The following is a 19,419-nucleotide window of genomic DNA, read 5'->3' on the forward strand; positions in this document are numbered from 1 at the left end:
ATATACAGTAAAAAATGAAGAAGTAAAACATGCATTTACAAAAATGAAAAAAGAAAAGGCACTTAGACTTGATGGAGTATTAATAGAAATGTTAAAAAATGGCGATCTATTGCATATAAAACTAGCAGAATTTTATTCCAAGTGTTTAAGAACAGGAAGAATCCCTAAAAGTAGGAATATTTTAAAAATCATCCTTTTGATAAAACTGGCATAAGAAATTATAGACCTATAACCCTTCTACTAATCCTTCATAAGCTGTTTACAAAAATTTTAGAATAAACAATATATTAAATTTTCATCAGCCAAAAGAACAGGCAGATTTCAGAACATCCTTTTCAAATTTAGATCATTTACAAGCCTTAAATCAAGAAATGGAAAAATAAAAGAATATAACACTAATTTCTTTAGCCTTTTGTAGATTATGAAAAAGCTTTTGACTCAATAGACCTGTATAAAATGCTTGAAACTTTAATACATGTAGGAATATACAATATTTATATTAACTCATATATATATATATATATATACTGCTTACGGGCACCATAGTGTGAGGAACAAATAATCATGGCTGTTTTGCTGTGATGACTGCAGCAATCCTACAGGACATATTTTCCACAAGCATATAATATGGAAATTTTGGACCATTCCTCCTGTAGGCATGTAATGAGGTCCTGGACTGTTGTGGGGGGTGGGGAGGTCCCTTGACCTCACCCAATGCTCTGGTTCGTCCCACAGATGTTAGATAGGGGTGAGATCAGGGCTCTATGGAAGCCAGTCAAGTGTAATGACACTCATGTCCACAAACCACTCAGTTACAGCAGCAGCCTTATGACATGATGCATTGTCTTGATGGAGTATTAATAGAATTATTAATAGAAACGCCACAAAGTAGGAAGCATTTGTCCAGAAAGTTCAGATACCTCTCAGAGTTCGGTGTTCATGGCACCATAAACAGAAGTCCAAGGCCAAATCAGGAAAAAGAGGACTATACCATCACACTGCCACCTCCCAGTTTCATAGTTGGGGTTATGCACACTGGTAAGAGGCATTCATCAGGTATCTAATATACCAAATTTATTACATTATTTAAAAAGTTATAAGGATATGCTGTTCATGTAATTAGAAAGGTAGCATCATCTTCATGAAGCAGTGCTAGTTTTATATCTCCAATTTTGATGATATTGAGTTACCTTCATAACCTGATCAAAATAGATGATGATGATAGCAATAAAGATAGCATACATCCTTGTACTATATCTGATTTTACATCAAACCATCATCCTGTATTGTCTTTTAATTTTAGCTGACTCGTCTTCAAGTTATATATTTACTCTGTATAAATGACCCATTTACATCAGATTTTTTTAGCACCTTTTCAAATACTCTTTCCAGGTGTGCAAAACTTAATAGAAATGCCTGTTATATTCCAATGATTTATCATTTATTTTTCTTAAAATAAAGTCTGCTCCTGACAACCCCTATTTGGCCCTAAACCATGCTTGTACCTTCCCAATTTTCTTTTCAAGAATTTTTCTTGGCCTCTTTTTAAGTATTGCATTTTTGGTTGCAAATCATCTACTTTACCTGTCTTTCCACATTTCAGATTTCTAACAGTTTATAATTAGTATTATTATTAATATTAGTTTTAATATTATTATTAATATTAATAATATTAATATTATTATTAATTAATATTAGTATTTCTAATAGGTACTTCCAGTACTGAATTATATTATGAACTACATTCATCAGCATATTTAGTACACTGTTATGCTGTTACTTTTATTATCATCATTATTGCACAAGCATTTCCATGGAGTCCTAAGACTCATCCTGGGAGACCCAAACTATCCACACAATTTAACTTACCTCTCCTTGAAACAATTAACAGACAAAGCACTCAAACTGACTCCAGCAACCCATTCCATTCATTCACTACTCTCCAAGCAAAAATCCAGTCTTCATGCCCTTGCTAACTGCTCTTACCCAACTTCTAAGGATGACCTCTAGCCAAGTGCTGAAACATTTCCACTGCATCAGTCCTATAAACATCTTTAAGTATAACTTAAATGTTTCTATCATGCCCCCCCCCTTTTTTTTTTTTTTTTTTTTGCTATCAACCAACTTTTGCAATCCATAAATCCTCAATCTTCCTCATACAGAGCATTCCACACACCATTCATCACTTTGGTCACTTCCCACTGGATCTTCTCCACCACTTTATTACCCTTAAGAAACCCAGAAGACCAGACCTGAACACAATAATCCAGATGTAAACATATCAAGGGCTTATAAAGAGGAATAACAACTTCCTTATCTCTACTTGTGTATTCTTCAATAGCCAAGCAATCTTATGCACAACCTTAACAATATGTCCACTTAATCTTCAACTCTGTCTGCCACTACCCTCAAACCCTGGTTTCATCAATTTCCTGGAGTATCATTCCATCAATGTGGTACATAGCTTGTAATCTGTTTATCCCAGAATGCATAACTTTACATTTCTCCACATTTAACTGACACCTATTATGTTTTGCCCATACAGACAGCCTATTTAAATCATCCTGCAAGCTGTACAAATTAAACAGCAGTGGTCCAAGCACTGAGCCCTTCAGCACAACACTAGTCACCTGCCCTCTGGCTTCTACTCCTCCATATACTACTTTTTAATATATGTCCATCAATCATCCTTTTATCCACATCGCCAGTTTCCTGTCAATCCCCATTTGTTGTAACTTGCATAACAGAGTCCCATTTGATATTTGGTCAAATGCCTTTGCAAAATCCAGCAGTATCATTGTATAGCCATTCTCTTTATCCAACTCAGTTGCCATTCTATTATAAAAAATTCGTAGATTAATAGGGCATAACTGACCCTTCATGAAGCCATTACTTCCCCTCATACAATATCATATTCTTATTCACCTATTCCTGAATTCTTTTTGACCAACTTTTCCAGTACTTTTACTACCACTAATTGGCGTTCAAACCAATTTTAACTTATAGATCTGAGAGCTGGGTTAAAATAAAACACTTGTCCAAAGAATAGAGACCACATACATTAGAGTCCTGAGAAAGATTAGGGACATGAACAGATGGCATTATTATTATTATTTGTCACCTCCAGGGAGTCCAAAGATTCATTGAGGGAGGGCATGTACTCTATAACTCTGCTTCCACCAACTGACCGCAACTACGCCATCTACTGCCAACCACCACTAGTATTTCCACAGACAATCACAAACATCCATGCCCACAGCAGGATTCGAACCTGCAGCCTCTTGACTGGAGAGCAGACACACTCAGCCAGCCAGGCTGGCAATCTGATCTTCATGCCCTTGCTAACCACTCTTACCTAACTTCTAAGGATGACCTCTAGCCAATGCTGAAACATTTCCCCTGCATCAGTCCTACAAACAACTTTAAGTATAACTTAAATGTTTCTATCATGCCCCTCTCCCCCTTTTTTTTTGGCTATCAACCATTTTTTGCAATCCACAAACCCTCAATCATCCTCATACAGAGCATTCCACACACCATCCATGGCCATATCATATAAATGGCAATACCATCCATGGCATTGGTGGCAATATCATATAAAAAAATTAGGATAATAGGAAAGAACTTGACATTGTTAGCATCCGGGAATGTGTTATCAGAGCTAATCTGAGGTGGTATGGTCACTTAAACAGATTGGGAGGGAAAGATTAGCAAAACAAGCCAGGTTGGCAGGAAAAAGACCAAGATGTTGGTGGATTGATACAGTAAAAAGTGTCTTTGAAAACAGAAATATGAGATCTGATAATGTTGGAGTCTTGACAGGTAATAGATTGATTTGGAAGAAAATTGTAGATAGGAAGTTAGTAATGATGTAAGTTTTTCATGTAGTACTATCATATCCTGTACAGCCCTTGAGGGTACATGTCAGGAATTTGATGATGATGATGATGAATTATACAGGGTGTTTCAAAAAGAATGTCCCAATTTGAAAATTGTATATCTCTGCAACCACAAATTGCAGGTGGAGGCACATTGAGCATTTGTAATTGTGGTGAGCGAAACTTTAGGCCTTACTTCATACTTGGTACTTTATTTTGTAACTGTACCACATTTTCATTATTAAATTTAATTATTTGAAATTGGGTCATTCTTTTTGAAATACTCTGTATATAGAATTGGTCTATAATTTGCTACCACAGACTTAGATCCTCCTTTATGCAAAGGAATTATTTTGCTCTTCTTCTTCCTAATTTAAGCTGAGACTTAAATTAAACAGCCTAGCCAAAGGCACTGCCAGTTCCCCTGAGCATTCTCTTAAAATGCAAACTGATATCCCATCCAATCCCACAGTGGTATTTGCATCCAGATTCTGCAATATACTAAGTACCTCCAATTCTTCAACCTCTGTTCTCACATCAGTCCCTGTCACCTCTGTCACAACAATATCTTCACTTGGATTATACCTTTGCAAAATAATCACCTAGTAGCTCAACAATTTTTCATATGCATTAGTTACCTCTCTGCCATCTGCACTCATTAAAGTTATTCTTCAATAATCATTCTTCTCATAATCTGATTTTGCCTTCCTTCCTTACCATGTTGGTCACATTTTTTTTGCATGATCCTTGTACTGTTCATGAGTTAGCTGGTCACCTTTCTCCTTATACCCTCCACAACATTTTCTTTGTTTGCAGCTTGTGCTTAATGATACTACTCATTCTCTAACTCTTATCCGATTTACCTCCTTCTGACCTTGGGCATACGGTGTGATATTGCTTCCTCCATGCACTGTGAACATCCTTCCCTATTAGTAATATTTTGTAAATATTATTCCTGTGGAAAGGCTTAGACGTTGGTTATGCATTTTTACTAAATAGCTTAAGGAAATTACAACGTATACTAGGATATATATTAAAATAAATTTTAATACACTTCCAATATTTCGGCAACGTCACATTGCCATTTTCACAGGAACTTAAAAGCAAGACACGTGCACGCAAGCACAACAAACAGTAAATGAGGACAAAGCAGGAAGCTATTCTTTCTATGGCATCCCTTATCTGCTCTACTAAAGACCCCCCCCCCCCCCCCCAGACCTACCCAGTGTATACCAGGTCCCTTGCAGCTGTAAGCTGTCCTACTTTGGCCAAACAGGCAGGACAGCTAATATCAGAATTTCAGAACACAAGGACTACATCCGGTTTCAACAATACAGCCACTCTGGGCTTGCAGACCATGCGCTGGATACCCGCCATAGAATACAGTGGAAGAAAGCTACGATAATACACCGTAGTAAATTCAAATACGAAAGGCTTTTCATGGAATCAGCCTCAGGCCCTAAGAAACAATCCAAACCTCAACAAATTTGGGTGCATGAGACTGTCCCAAATTTGGGAAACCTATATCAGAAGACCTTCAGCTCAATCGCCCAAGAATACCATCAGGACTTTTAGAAGAAAGAATAGCTTCATGCTTCGATCTCATTTACTGTTTGTTGTGCTTGCGTGCACATGTCTTGCTTTTAAGTTCCTGTGAAAATGGCAACGTGACGTTACCGAAATATTGGAAGTGTATTAAAATTTATTTTAATGTATATCCTAGTATATGTTGTAATTTCCTTAAGCTATTTAGTAAATTTTGTAAATATTAATAATTATAAATAAGTAAGTACTTTTGTGTAATAGTTTTTCAGAGTAATTATCTATGCCCTCAAAATATCCTTATCTTTAGTTTTTTGAGTTTTGCACCTTTTACAAAAACATTTTATCTGAAGTAACATAAACACTTAATATGGGATTGGGAGCATATATATATATTTTTTTAATTAATTTATTTATTTAATTATTATTGTTTGATGCGGGAATGAATTGAAAATAAATAAACATTTCATCGCAGTCAATTTTAGTCTCTCTCTCTGTAGTTTTAATACAGATCGGTGCAGAAAATCTGAGAAAAAACCTATAAATTAGCTGGTTTTCTTGTTCAAATATTTAAGTGCTTGCACTCTCCAACCAGTAGACCATAAATTTTGAAACTTACCTGCTATGGACATTTGTGTCTTGTACATGATTTTTGTTGCCCATTGTGAGACCACCATTTTAGTTTGTCAGTCTGATGCAGCAGAGGAGGATCCATGTTAGTTGTGTTAGTCTGGCTAACATCTTTGGAAAGGAAAATGCAATGCATACATAATATTATATAATATAATATATTTGAACTAAAATATAAACACCCAAACCCTTTTCTGTATGAGTAGCACATTCAATGAACAGTGCTATGCAGAAGATGAAAATACGATTTCAAGACCCATGACATTTGTCTGAGGCTTACACATGAAGCAAGAGGTTCAAGAGAGTTTTTACACACTCATTACGATTAGTGCAATAGCAAGCTGCAGTTCATGACAGTTAGGTCATTGGCTTATTAGTTCTGGAGAAGAGGCTTACAACTCAGTAACTGCATCAAGTGCTCATTGTTGTGAGCATGCCTGCTACTGGTTATTGTAAGAGAAAACAGAATTATAAAGTGGGAAGAGTGTGAATACATAATAGTAGATTTATTAAGAAATTCATTTTCTAGCCAAGGTTTTTCTGTGAAGGAAGAAATCATAGAGGTAGAACCATGGCTAGTTTAATTGATATGAAAGTGAAACAAGAAGTGCATCATTTTAATTATGTCTGGTACACAAATGTAGGAAACCAGAGTATTACCTTATGTATGTGGGTGGTCTGAAAGGTTCTCGGCCTAACAATGAAAAAACGAATTTATAATTTCAAAATTATTTTTATTTTTCAACATAATCTCCCTTAAGACTAATACATTTATTCCAGCGATGCTCCAGCGCCATTATCCTGTCCCTGTAGTGGTTCTCAGTAAAATCTGCAAAATACTCCTCTACAGCTGCAATCACCTCTTGATTCGAAGAAAAATGCTGACCAGCGAGGAAGAGTTTTAGTTTTGGGAAGAGATAGAAGTCAGAGGGAGCCAAATCTGGGGAATAGGGTGGATTTTCCAACAATTCATAGTGCAGATCCCTTAATTTTCCCATTGCCAAAACACCTTTGTGAGTGGGTGCATTGTTCTGATGAAAGATGATGTTTTTCTTCAGCAAACCGGCTCTTTTCTCACAAATATTTTCATTTAGTCTGGTTAAAAGATCGGAATAATATTTCCCGGTTATTGTTTTACCCTTCTCAAGATAATTAATAAACAAAATGCCTTTAGCATCGCAAAACATCGATGCCATGACCTTTCCTGCTGATGGAACCGACTTTGTCTTTTTTGGCACTGAACAACCGACTTCTGTCCGCTGTTTTGACTGCTGTTTGGATTCTGGTATGTACTGGTGAATCCAAGTCTCATCCATAGTAATAAATGGATGCACAAAATCAGTTTTATTCTTGTTAAAATGCTCCAAGCACTGTTCAGAGATTTTCATGTGAGTGTGTTTTTGATCTGCTGTGAGTAAGTGTGGCACCCATCATGCGCAAACCTTTTTCATTTCCAATTCTTCATGCAAAATATATCCTGCATGTTCTTTTGAATCCTGTACACCCCTTGAGGGTACATGGCAGGAATTTGATGATGATGATGATGATGTTCTTTTGAAATGCCTATAGTCTCAGCAATTTCACACACTTTGACTCACCAGTCATCCAATACCATATCATGCACTTGATCAATGATTTCTGGTGTTACACTTTTTGGACGTCCTTCACGTGAATCGTCTTCAAGGCTGGTACGGCCACGTTTAAACTCGGCAGCCCATTTCTTAATTGTTGAAAATGAAGGAGAAGAATGCCCATAAACTTTTATGAACTTGGAATGAATATTTTCTGCTGTTAAACCTTCTTTTACAAATAATTTTATAATCGCATAATACTCAATTTTATCCATTTCAATGGATACTTTTCAGACAGCTGTATAAACCACAAACCACTTGATAGAATGACTTGCAATTTCACATGGATGTGTATGACAGATGTGACAACTTCAAAAAAAAAAAAATCCTTTCAGACCACCCACATAAGTTTACAAATTCACATTTCTGTTTTTAATTGGCTACGAATATATTTGAGTAGTGTTGCATGCATGTTCCAGCAAATAGAATTGAGGCTAACACTTAGGTAAAGGCCATGCTCTATGACTTGTGTGAAGTGGCTTGAAAAGAGTACTCAGTTTGGTTTTTTGAACAGGGATTGCTGGATTATTTAACCTTGAGCACATCCACTGTGTTAGTTGAACCCATCCACAAATAGTTGTAAACTGTTGGATACACATTTAAAAAAAATGAGTGAGAGAAAAGAAAGGTAAAATCTAAAAATTTGTGGTGCACTTTGAAATAACTTGCAGCACACACAGAATGTATGTTGTGTGAGATGACTTTTCAAATGTTTTTTCATTGAAGTAGCATTTGACAAATTATGTTCTTGTCATTGTGTTTTTTAATCCATGCTTACATAAGCAGTGGTTTCCACATGAAGTTAATGATGTGACTGAAATTGTATCAATTATATCAATTGCAGTACATCATTTTGTTTTTGTGTATATTTACAGATGACATCCACTGTCGAGATAACTCACTGTTACTCTAAGGAACTAGCTTCCTACTGATAAAATTTCAATAACAGTTACAGTATGTCTAGAAGATTTAACTTTCTCTCTACTATAATGAATTCACACCATATACTATATAATGTGAATACATTATATGCACTCCCCCTTTCATTATTATTATTATTAAATGTTACAACCATTTAACGAATTTCTAAAAATATGGTACAAGTATGTCGTTACAAAAATATGGTAAAGGTAAGGGAAGCATGTTGCTAAATGAATGAAGTTTTGTTAGTTTCCTCTAAACTATTAGATATGATTTAGAGTTAAAACTTCCAGCAAGATTTTATCATACACACTTTCATCAACCAGTATATATGATTGCAGCATTGATTATTAGTTGCAGTTCCAAATAGAACAGTCAGAGAATGTTATGCTTGAATATTCCATGCTAACGTGTTACTGATAATTTTGATATTATTATTCAGATATTTTGCAAGTTAGTTACCTTTAAATTACCAAGTTAGTTACTAATTATTAAAATGCGTTGTGACTTATTTTAAGGAATCAAGTGTACCTCCTCTTTGTGATGAAAGAGATTCTTTATCTAAACAAATGAGTTTAGAGGATGTCGAAGGAGAAGTTAAAGGTTAGTTGCTTTCATATTTATTTTGAAAACTAAAATAACTAAGAATGTATATAAAATTGATTAAATCATTTGCATTTAGGACATTAAGAATGTTTATAATGGCTTTTCCATTAGTGGTTATCTTAACAGTGTTTCACAGTATAAACAATATCAGAGGAAAATAAATAAATCATACGTTGTCCTGGTTGTCTGAGTGGTTCATTGGAGAGTGGAATTATCCACTCTGCAACCAACAGGGGCTGTGGGTTTGAATCCAGTCATGGGGGATGGGTGTTTATAATCATCTTTTAAGTGGAATGTGAATTTCATCATCCAGTGCGAGACCACTGTCGTGCTTATTGGAGCATGAAGTGACTTGAAAAAAGGTCCATGTTTGGTTTCTAGAGCCGAGTTTTTGGACTATGTAAAAATGTATATACAGAAATACAAAAAAATATGAAAATTATTAAAAAATATTGAAAAACAAATCTGTAGCTCACCCCCACAGTACTAATGTACAGTAGATTCACAACCTTTCATGGTTATGAATCATAAGTGAAAAATAAAATATATATATATTCCAACAACTCAGGCTAAGTGTAGTCTTAGAATGATTGTCTCATAGATTTCTGGCAAATTAATGCAGCCATACTTGTTGAGGTTAGGGGGTATGCTTCATAGCTAATACTCATTCTAAAAATAGTCTCTCAGACCTATAACACCTTCTGTGCAGCATGGTTGGCCAGCACTGACTTGTCATACAGATGATTGCAGATGTAGTTTTCCTACATCTGCAGTCATCTTGGTGTATCCTGAATATAAGGGGGTGGGAATAGTTTTCTATGCTTGTGTGTGTTTGTTGTAGAAGGGATTGAGGAAGCAGGATTTTGTCTGTTGTATTATATTATGCAATTGTGTAATATTTTATCTGTTGTATTACATAAAAAACTGTTGTGAAAGTACTTGAGGTAAGTAAAAACAGCTGTGTCATTTAGTTTTTGGGATGGCTGATGGAATGATTGCTTATGTAAGTATCGTCCATTGTGTGTGTGCATGTGTGTATGCAAGTTTCCTATAAACAGAAAAGGGTGATGAATGATTTCTATTGCTGGGCCTGTTTGGCTGAGTGGTTAGCATATATCTGCTCTTGGATCAGATATGGTTTGAGAGCAGGCTGTGAATTTGAATACTGCCATGAGCACAGATTATATGACTGACTTTATGTCACGGATGAATTTCATTGCCCAGTGTGAGACCATTGTAGGTCTGAAGTGGCTTGAAAAAATTCCAGAGCAGGTATCCAGACCAGATAAAAATGAATAAAAATAACAAACAAATTATAATTATAAAATTGAATAAAAATAGCCTACCCATAGTGCTAATGTACTATAGGTTTACAACCCTTCGTGGGTGGAAGTTACATTAAAAAAAAGGGGGGGGGTAGTCATGTCTAGAAAGTGGGTAGACAGTTTCTTTTTCTGTATTAAAGTGTATTTTTGGATTGTGGCAGTTTAAATGCACTAACATTATTTCTACTAACCCAATCACACTTTTCGTAAATCTATCAAAATCTTAGTGCCTCTAGGCCTTTTGTCCTTTAAAGAGGATTCTGCTCTATGCAATAAGCTAGTCCTTGAGAACGGCGACACCACACTGATATAATCTTTCTACAGAAAACAAATATCCACATTCCAAATATCCACGTCACCTTGATTAACTATTACTATACCTGATTTCACTTCATCAGCAAACAGCTGAATATTTCCTATATCATTTATGTACAAATTAAATAGCAATGGTCAGCACTGGCACGGTTAGCCTAGTGGCTGTGCGCTTCGCAACCATATGCCTGGGGAAGGAGTGTCCTAGGTTCAATTCCCGTCAGAGACGTGAGGAGCTGAAGGATCTTCCCCAGCCATAGCCAAGTTAGCCTGTCTTGGGCGTGGACAGCAGGGTTTTTTCCCAGTTTATCCTGGGGTTTTTCCTCCCATAAAGCAGGCAAACTGGCCTTGAACTCAACTTCATCACAGACAAAGATTACACTGGGGCGTAGAGCTGACCACCTTATCATGTAACGGTTGAGGTCCGTTGATTTAAAAATCCCTCAACACCGCAAGGAAAATGAGAACATGATATCTAATCTGTCTAGGTCAGAAGACCAAATATCAAACACATCTACATAGCTTAGCCAAACTATTGGCTTATATATAGCTGTTGAGTGCTTGGTTTTCTAGAATAAATAATAGAAATTTGCTGGATTGTGGGGGGGGGGGAGAACAAAGAGGGAAACCCTTTATAGTCCTGTTAACTGTATGTATATTTTTCTTTTCTGTGAAAAATAACCAGTGATAAATCTTTTGATTTGAATAATTCATATTTCAGTAAATCCAGAGAAGTTCACAGGATTCCGTAACTTATTCACGTTGGGCTGATTGGAAACCTCTCACCCCTTGACCTTCTGGCAGAGCAAGGAAAAACACTTTGCCCCCATCCACACACAATTTTGTGCTTGCATATCGGTTGATGCACCACACATTGTGACAGGCTCTTCAGTTATAACTAAATCTGCATTTGGGGAGATGAAGATGTTTGTTTAGGATATATTAGAAAACAGTAATATTATTTAGTAATGTTATATTACTAAAGCCCTTTACAGGAAGGACATCAAAATTACTGAGAAATTTGAAGAGCAGGATTATACACAGGAGCCAGTACCACTGGAGAGTGAAGTGAGGCGGGCAGTTCAACAGCTATCCAGTAAGAAAGCACCAGGAGGGGATGGAATACTTATTGAACTGCTCAAAGCCCTGAGAGAAGAGGCAGTTAAAATTTTAACAGCTCTATGTCAGCGAATTTGGATCACAACTACATGGCCTAGAGAATGGAAGAAATCAGTTTATATACCTTTATTGAAGAATGGCAATGCAAGGGAGTGCCAAAATTACAGAACTGTAGCACTGATTTCTCATGCAAGTAAAGTCTTACTTAAGATATTTTCAGAAAAGACTGGAACCATTCGTGAAGAGAGAAATGCCAGATGAACATGCAGGATTTTGAAAAGGCAGAGGAACAAGTGATCAGAATGCCAATGTGAGATGGATAATAGAAAGATCACAGGAATATCAAAAGAATGTCTACCTTTGTACCACCTTGCCAACAGAATGCAAAGAAGATTTGGAGAAACTAATTATGAAAGTTAAAGAAGAAAGTGCTAAATATGGCCTTAAACTTAACCTTAAAAAGACAAAAGTTATGGCAACATGTAAACTTAATGATTTTGAAGTAGATGGGGAGAAAATGGAAGCAGTTAACAATTTTGTGTTCCTAGGATCCCAAATTGATAAAGATGAGTATTGTACTGAAGAAGTTGGAAGAAGATTATTACTTGGAAAGAAAGCAGTGACAAATTTAAGCAAGATCTTTAAAGATCAAGATATTAGCCTCGCAACAAAAATCAGAATTGTGAAAGCAGTGGTATTCCCTGTGGTACTGTATGGGATATGAAAGTTGGACCCTGAGAAAGAGTGAAAGGAGGAAGATAGATGCATTTGAATTATGGGTTTGGAGACGCTTATTAAGAATACCATGGATTGCAAAGCAAACCAATAAATCAGCGATAGGCAGAATAAAGCCAGATTGCTCCCTCGAAGCTATGATCATCAAGCAAAAATTGTCATACTTTGGACATATTATTCGAGCAAATGACAGTGGAGAAGATGATGATGCTTGCTAACGTTGATGGAAGTAGGAGAAGAGGAAGACCAAGAATTAGATGGGTGGATGGGGTTAAAGAAGCAACTGGAATGCACCTGGAAATTCTGAAAGATATGTCCAGGGACAGATCTGAATGGAGAGTGTATATTCATAGAATCACCAGGAGTTGAAAATGACTCGATGGACCATAACAACAACAACATATTACTAAAAGGTGTAAATACATGAACCATTATTAATGAGATATGAGATGGCAGATATAAGGGAGAGAAATAATAGGTGTGAATAGATATGCTTTCATTACTGGCAAATGAATTATTAATGATTTGCATTTGTGATATTTTATGTATGTGTGTTTATGTGTGTTCTATAAGTTGCTGGGTGGATCGAATAACTTGTGATCCTATAAACTGTAGCCATGCATATTTGCATATATGATGGATAGAGCAGGATTAAAAAAAAATGAGGAGAGGGAAAAGGATTTGTTTATGAAATATAAATAACTAACCAATAATAAACAATGGCTGTATATATTTGTTAGTTCAGTAAATCACTATAGGGAGGGGCTAATACAGTGAACTAATAATGTTGATCAGGTGATTCATCTAGGTGTGGCAAAAATACATGCTGTGTCTTATCAATGATAAATATCTCACACATGCTAGTATTTTGTTGGAGAACAATGGACACAGTCCACTTCTTATACATAGAAATAGAAAGACTCATTTTTATTCAGGAATAGATGCATTTTTACTTAGTACATCTGTCACTATACTGCAGAAGCAAAAAAAGGCAGTTTTATTGTGTCATTAAATACAGTGTACTATATTTAACAACAGTTAGTGTAATTAGAGACAACTGGAATGACACTTCATGAAAGACATGCTGAACACTATGCTGCATGCATGCCAGCAAATTATTGTAGCACCAATCTAACTATAACACATTTGTTCTAAAATCCTCTTTCAAATTTTCGGTTGCAAAAAAATACGTGGTAACAAGGTTTTATAATGCAGCCATTGGGTGCAGAAAGCAATTAAAGATATATACATATATATATATATATATATATATATATATATATACACACGGAAGTGACATACATGCAGTAAAGTGAATTCCTGTGGACTATACTCAGCATGAACATTATTACAGGAGTTATTTAACTAAATTAAATAACTCCTGTAACTAATATGAAAATCAGGAATTTTAAAAAAAATAAATAAATAAAATTAAAAAAAAAAAAAACTGGAATATGCAGGAACACTGAGAATATCAACTACTCCCTTGAATGACCTTATAGAACAAGTAAAAAGGTTTAGCTATTTAGTCAATATAGTAAATTAAATTGGAAATAGACAAACAGAATAAGAAAAGCTGGTATGGAGAGGATTCAACCGAATAAATTATGTGGAATAACAGAGAAATTAGTCACAACTAAAGTAGCTGTAGGAAAATGAATGACTACTATTTGGGTTTTTTTTGGTCAAATTTATTTTAAAACTAAGTTAGGTATAACTTAGTTTTAAAATAAATTTGACAAAAAAAAAAAAACCAAATAGTAGTCATTCATTTTCCTATAGTTCTTGTGGTCAAAAATAACCATTTTATCATCATAAAGTAGCTGTATATAAGCCATGGTTCAGATCTCTTAACTTATGGATCTGAGAGCTAAATAAAACAATTGATCAAAGAATAGAGATCACAAATATATGGAGTTCTGAGAAAAATTAGAAGAGTGAACTTATGGTATCAGCGGAAGAATCATATTAAAAAATGAACTTGACATTGTTAGTATTCAGGACTATGTAAGCAAAGCTAATATCAGGTAGTGTGATTGTTTAAACAGAATGGGAGAGGAAAGGTTAACAAAAACAAGTTCCAGAATGGCAGGAAAAAAGACCCAGAGGAGGACCAATATCTAGGTGAAGTGATGCAATTAGAAGTACTTGCAAACCATAGTATAATATCTCACAATGTTCCTATGATTTCTTGACTATGTGTTTTAAAAGTGAAAATTGAATCCTGATGAACCCCTGTTTGGCCCAAACCCATCTTCTCCAAGTTTCCCCTTTCACAATTTTTTCTTAACCTCTTTTCTTGTATTCTTACATAAATCTGATCTAGAACATGCAGTAGGGAAATTTCTCTATACTTCTCACTTTCAGTTTTATTTCCCATACTATGAGAGGTCAGCTGCAATTATCTCGAATTCTACCTTCTATCCAGAACTTTTTGGATAGAAGGTAGAATGATACCTGACCAGAGGATTTCTGGTCAGGTATCATCTACTTCAGCTGCTTTCTACATTTCATGTCTTAAATCTCTTTTTCTACCCCAGTTTTTACACATGAGAGGACTGTTTCATTTAACAGTCCTTCAAAGTAATTGAAGGAATTTGAATTTCTGGTCATCTGATTCCATAGGAATGAAGTGGTGGTGGAAAGGATCCAGAGCAAGTGACCAAGATTGTGGCAGGTCTATGGAATGAGAATACATCGAAGGCCTGTGTGCTTCAAAAATTAGCTGATAGGAAACATAATAGAAACATACATTATCTACCAATAATTGTCCAGGCACCTCTGTTATTTGAAGTTATGGAACATTCCAGATTTGTTAATAACATAAAAACTGGTGTACAGATAGGAAGCAGTATTTCATTGTAGCAGTTGATTAGAGGTGATATGGCAACAAACTCAGTGACTTCGAGAGAAGTGTCATTTTGGGCTGTCACATTGGTGGCATGTTCATACATATCATTGCCACTCAACTGGAGCATCTAATATCAACAGTTGGTGATTTGATCAACATATGGAGATGTTCTGGCATCACTATTGCAGGAAGACACCCAGGGCAGCCCCTGAAAATGACTGACAGGGGGGTGTTAAAATGGGTGACATGCAGAATCCAGCTGCAATTGGCGATGAGTTCCAGAGCACCAGTAATACGATGGTGAGCACTAATACTGTACAGACAGAATTCCATTTACTGAGTTTCCTCATAAGAGCAGCGGCTTGTCTAACCTGGTGCAAAAAGCGTGTGAACTGGACAATTGACCAGTGGAAAATGATACTCTTGTTTCCAGTATGATGGCAGGGTGTGGAGGCAACCTGGTGAATCTTGTTACCACAATGTATTGTACCCACAGTAAAGTTTGGTGGTGGAGGAGTAATGGTGTGGGGTGCATTTAACTGGTTTGGACTGGGATCACTGGTTGTTGTTCCATGAAGGTAGCTCAGTACCTTGATATTCTGGATAATCAGGTGCTGCCTACACTGTGGAGTTTTTATGGAATGGACCCGTGTTACTGTCAAGTCGATAATTCCTCATGCCACAAAGCTGCAGCTGTTATGGAATAGTATGAAGAGATGGATGTTAAACAACTGCCCTGGGCTGTGCAGAGTCCTGACCTTAACTCCATTGAACAGCTGTAGGATGAATTAGAGTGGCAATTGAGGTCCAGAGCAGCACGTCCTTGATCTATCGCTGAACTCAGTACTGCTTTGATGGAGGAATGGAGACAAATTCCACCTGATGTCTGCTGCACATTGGTGGAAAGCCTCCCTCAAAGGGTGCAGGAGGTAATCAAAGCCAAAGGTGGACATACCTAATATTAGGGTTCACCTGCTGGTATCAATTGTAAATTGCTAAAGTGTCCGGACAATTATTGGTAGATAGTGTATAAGTATTTAAAGGAATTATAGGATTGATACTTCAGAGGACTGACTTCTTTCCTTATAATGGCAGGAAGGGAGAGAGAGAGAACAAAGGGTTACTCCTAGAAATTGTATAAGAGTGTGGTTAGCAAGATGCTAGGACTAGATTTTTTTGCTTGGAGAGTGGTCAGCAGGTAGAATGGGTTGCCAGAGATGGTTGTGTTTAATTGGGTGAGTGAGTTCAAGGAGAAGTATGATTGGTATTGTTGTGTGTACAATGGTTACAATAAACAATAATAATTATTGTTGCATAGGCATCTGTGAGGTGAGGACATACTAGAAACGTTTTGCCAGCATTCTTCTACATGAAAGAAACAGATGGGATAAATTATTCTATCCAATCCGGTTCTTTCATATGAAAGAATATTTGCAAAACATTTCTAATAATAATTACTCCAGTCATTCAAATGATCTTTATCTTAAGTTTTCATGTCACCTTTATTACCTCTAATTCTTTTTACAGTACTCTTTGCTCCATTTCTAAGCTTTCTCAATGTGGCAAAATGTATCCTCCAGTACATTTTACCACATTCTTGATATTTATCTTCTGTATTCTTACTACTCTTCCCATGACTTTTATTTAGCTACTTTTACACATTGCTTTGCTTTCTTGTATTCTTTTAGGACACATGCTGACTTATTTGTCCAGAACTTTTGATATGTTTTCTTCTTTTCTGTGACTGCCCCTTTTAGCTTCCTGAGTCTACCATGGAGTTCTGATTTTTCTGTTCTTGCAAACACCTTCACCATATAATGATAAAATTATTACAGGGTAATTGGAATAACACTTACATCAGGGAAAAAAAAATTATTACTTGTAAAATTTTTGGCTAGGTTTCCTAGCCATTTTCAATACAGTTTAAAAAAGAGATGAACACAACATGAACAGTTAGATTGTTATCTCATGACAATATATGCTGTCAACTTCAGGAAGATAACTCCATCTATTATAACTATTAAAATTCAAAGAAATAAATATAAAAAATTACAATATCAACTTCATGCCTCTCTTCCTGAATCATTTGATGTTTTCTTGAATGTCTGCCACTGTATCTCCAAGGTTGCTAAAACATTTCCGTATGTTTGGTATTTGTTTCATATACCTGTGTAGATTTTCTTTATGTTAGCTGTCTTCTCTAATGACATGAAAATTGATATTACTTGCCATTCAAGAAGATTGTCTTTGTGTTTAGTGTTCGACACTGTGGTCACTCCTTTTTTCCTTATTGTTATTGCCTGAAAGTAGCATCTTGTAGTTGTTATTTAGATAACTCTGACTTTTTTTTTGTTTCATTAATACCAGTTATGTGATATGTTACTTCTTTAATTCTATCAGTTCAGCTTCTTTTCCATGGATACTTCTTAAGTTGGTATCTTGAATCTTGAATCCTGATGTTGAGATGGAGTTAGTTCCAGTAGTTGACTTTTTACTGTTCACCCTAGTTCCTTGAAAAATAGTGGTGGGCCTTGATAAACTGAGAAATGCCTTAGCCAACATGATATTTCATCTTGTTGCCATCATCATTTTCTGGTTTAAACAAATACACAACAAAATTTAGTCAGCTAATCATAAATTGCCAGTCAATCCTTATTCATTCACAGGATACAACCATAAGAATCAAGAATTTGACATTAGGTCAGAAGCCTTGGTTGGTCCTTCACATTCCCTAAAAGGCATGTGGGAGTCTCCTAACAGTTAGCTTTGACCTTTAAGCAACATTTGAATATGATAGAGCTACTAGCGATTTCAAAGGTCATCCACAGAATTTGGATAACAAGAGAAATTAGGAAAGGAAAAAAAAAACAGTGATCAGTGCTCATACCAATAAACCTTATAGAACTTACATAATCCGTTTGTTCTGGCAATTAAACTAAGTAAAGTACTATTCTGTATTCCATCCATATTCATTTTTGTTTAAATTGAGATCTTAAAATTAAACCTAAAAACGTAAACCTAAATACCGAGAGCTATATTTAGCATATATATTAGTTTCAAAGCTTCATAAAATTTATAGTTTCTTTACCATGTATTTCCCACAGTCACTGGTTGCAGATGATATATAAATAGATTATAAATACTGAATCACTGCAGACATCAAGTGGAGCAGTCTTTTCTTCTGGAGTGCTGACCTCCTTTCACATTTTTAACCATGTCAGTACAGTTTTTTAGTTTAGCTCTTGTACTGGGAAAATAGTGCATCTGTGTTCAGCAGTGAACAATTTTAAAGTATAAAGTTTAGTGTTTTCTATAATGAATTTTTAAACCTAACATTGTTTGATATATTAAACAAAAAATAACATTGTTGCTATGGAAGTTTGGTTAAGAATTTCAGCAACTTTTTTATTATAATTATGTTTGCCTGTAGTCAGTAGTGTGCTGGTAAATTTTTAATAACTGGCTAGCTAAAAAAAAAAAATAATAAAGGTGGGATTCTATACTCTTCGGGGCAGAATTGCTCAGAAAATGAGCCATAGTGTTGCACACACATACATACATACACGGTGATACTTATAGTGTGAATGGCATCAGTCATGCTTTCTTTCACATCCTCTTTGGAAACTACATAGCAGTTTCTCTTTCTGAAAAATGTCAAGCATGTGAATGTCATTACCTTAAGAAGGAGCAGTCCAGGTAAAATGATATTCCTGTAAAATTGTTAGTGGAAATAATCCCTACACAGGCTACTGCATAGGAAAGGGAGTGGGTAAAGGAAGTGCAAAGGGTGTCGAAATAAGATTGTCCCAGCTGGATTTTCTGTATCACCATATACAGGCTTATTGCCCAAAGCCATTGTGGACAACTCC

General features: G+C 35.7%; 1 protein-coding gene across 2 annotated transcripts in view; it reads left to right on the forward strand.

Moving 5' to 3' along the window:
• The window catches only part of LOC150092985 (mucosa-associated lymphoid tissue lymphoma translocation protein 1-like), a 228,003-nt gene that overhangs the window by 86,339 nt on the left and 122,245 nt on the right, over positions 1–19,419 (forward strand). For both annotated transcript variants that reach the window (XM_090413823.1, XM_090413824.1), the window contains exon 7: positions 9,121–9,205. In XM_090413823.1, coding sequence (XP_090269949.1) covers positions 9,121–9,205 — 85 coding nt within the window. The remainder of the gene's footprint in view (positions 1–9,120; positions 9,206–19,419) is intronic.

The sequence above is a fragment of the Typopeltis vanoorti genome, chromosome 24 (genome assembly GCF_054136105.1).
Source record: "Typopeltis vanoorti isolate ZY-2024b chromosome 24, IOZ_Tvanoo_1.0, whole genome shotgun sequence".
NCBI lineage: Eukaryota > Metazoa > Arthropoda > Arachnida > Uropygi > Thelyphonidae > Typopeltis > Typopeltis vanoorti.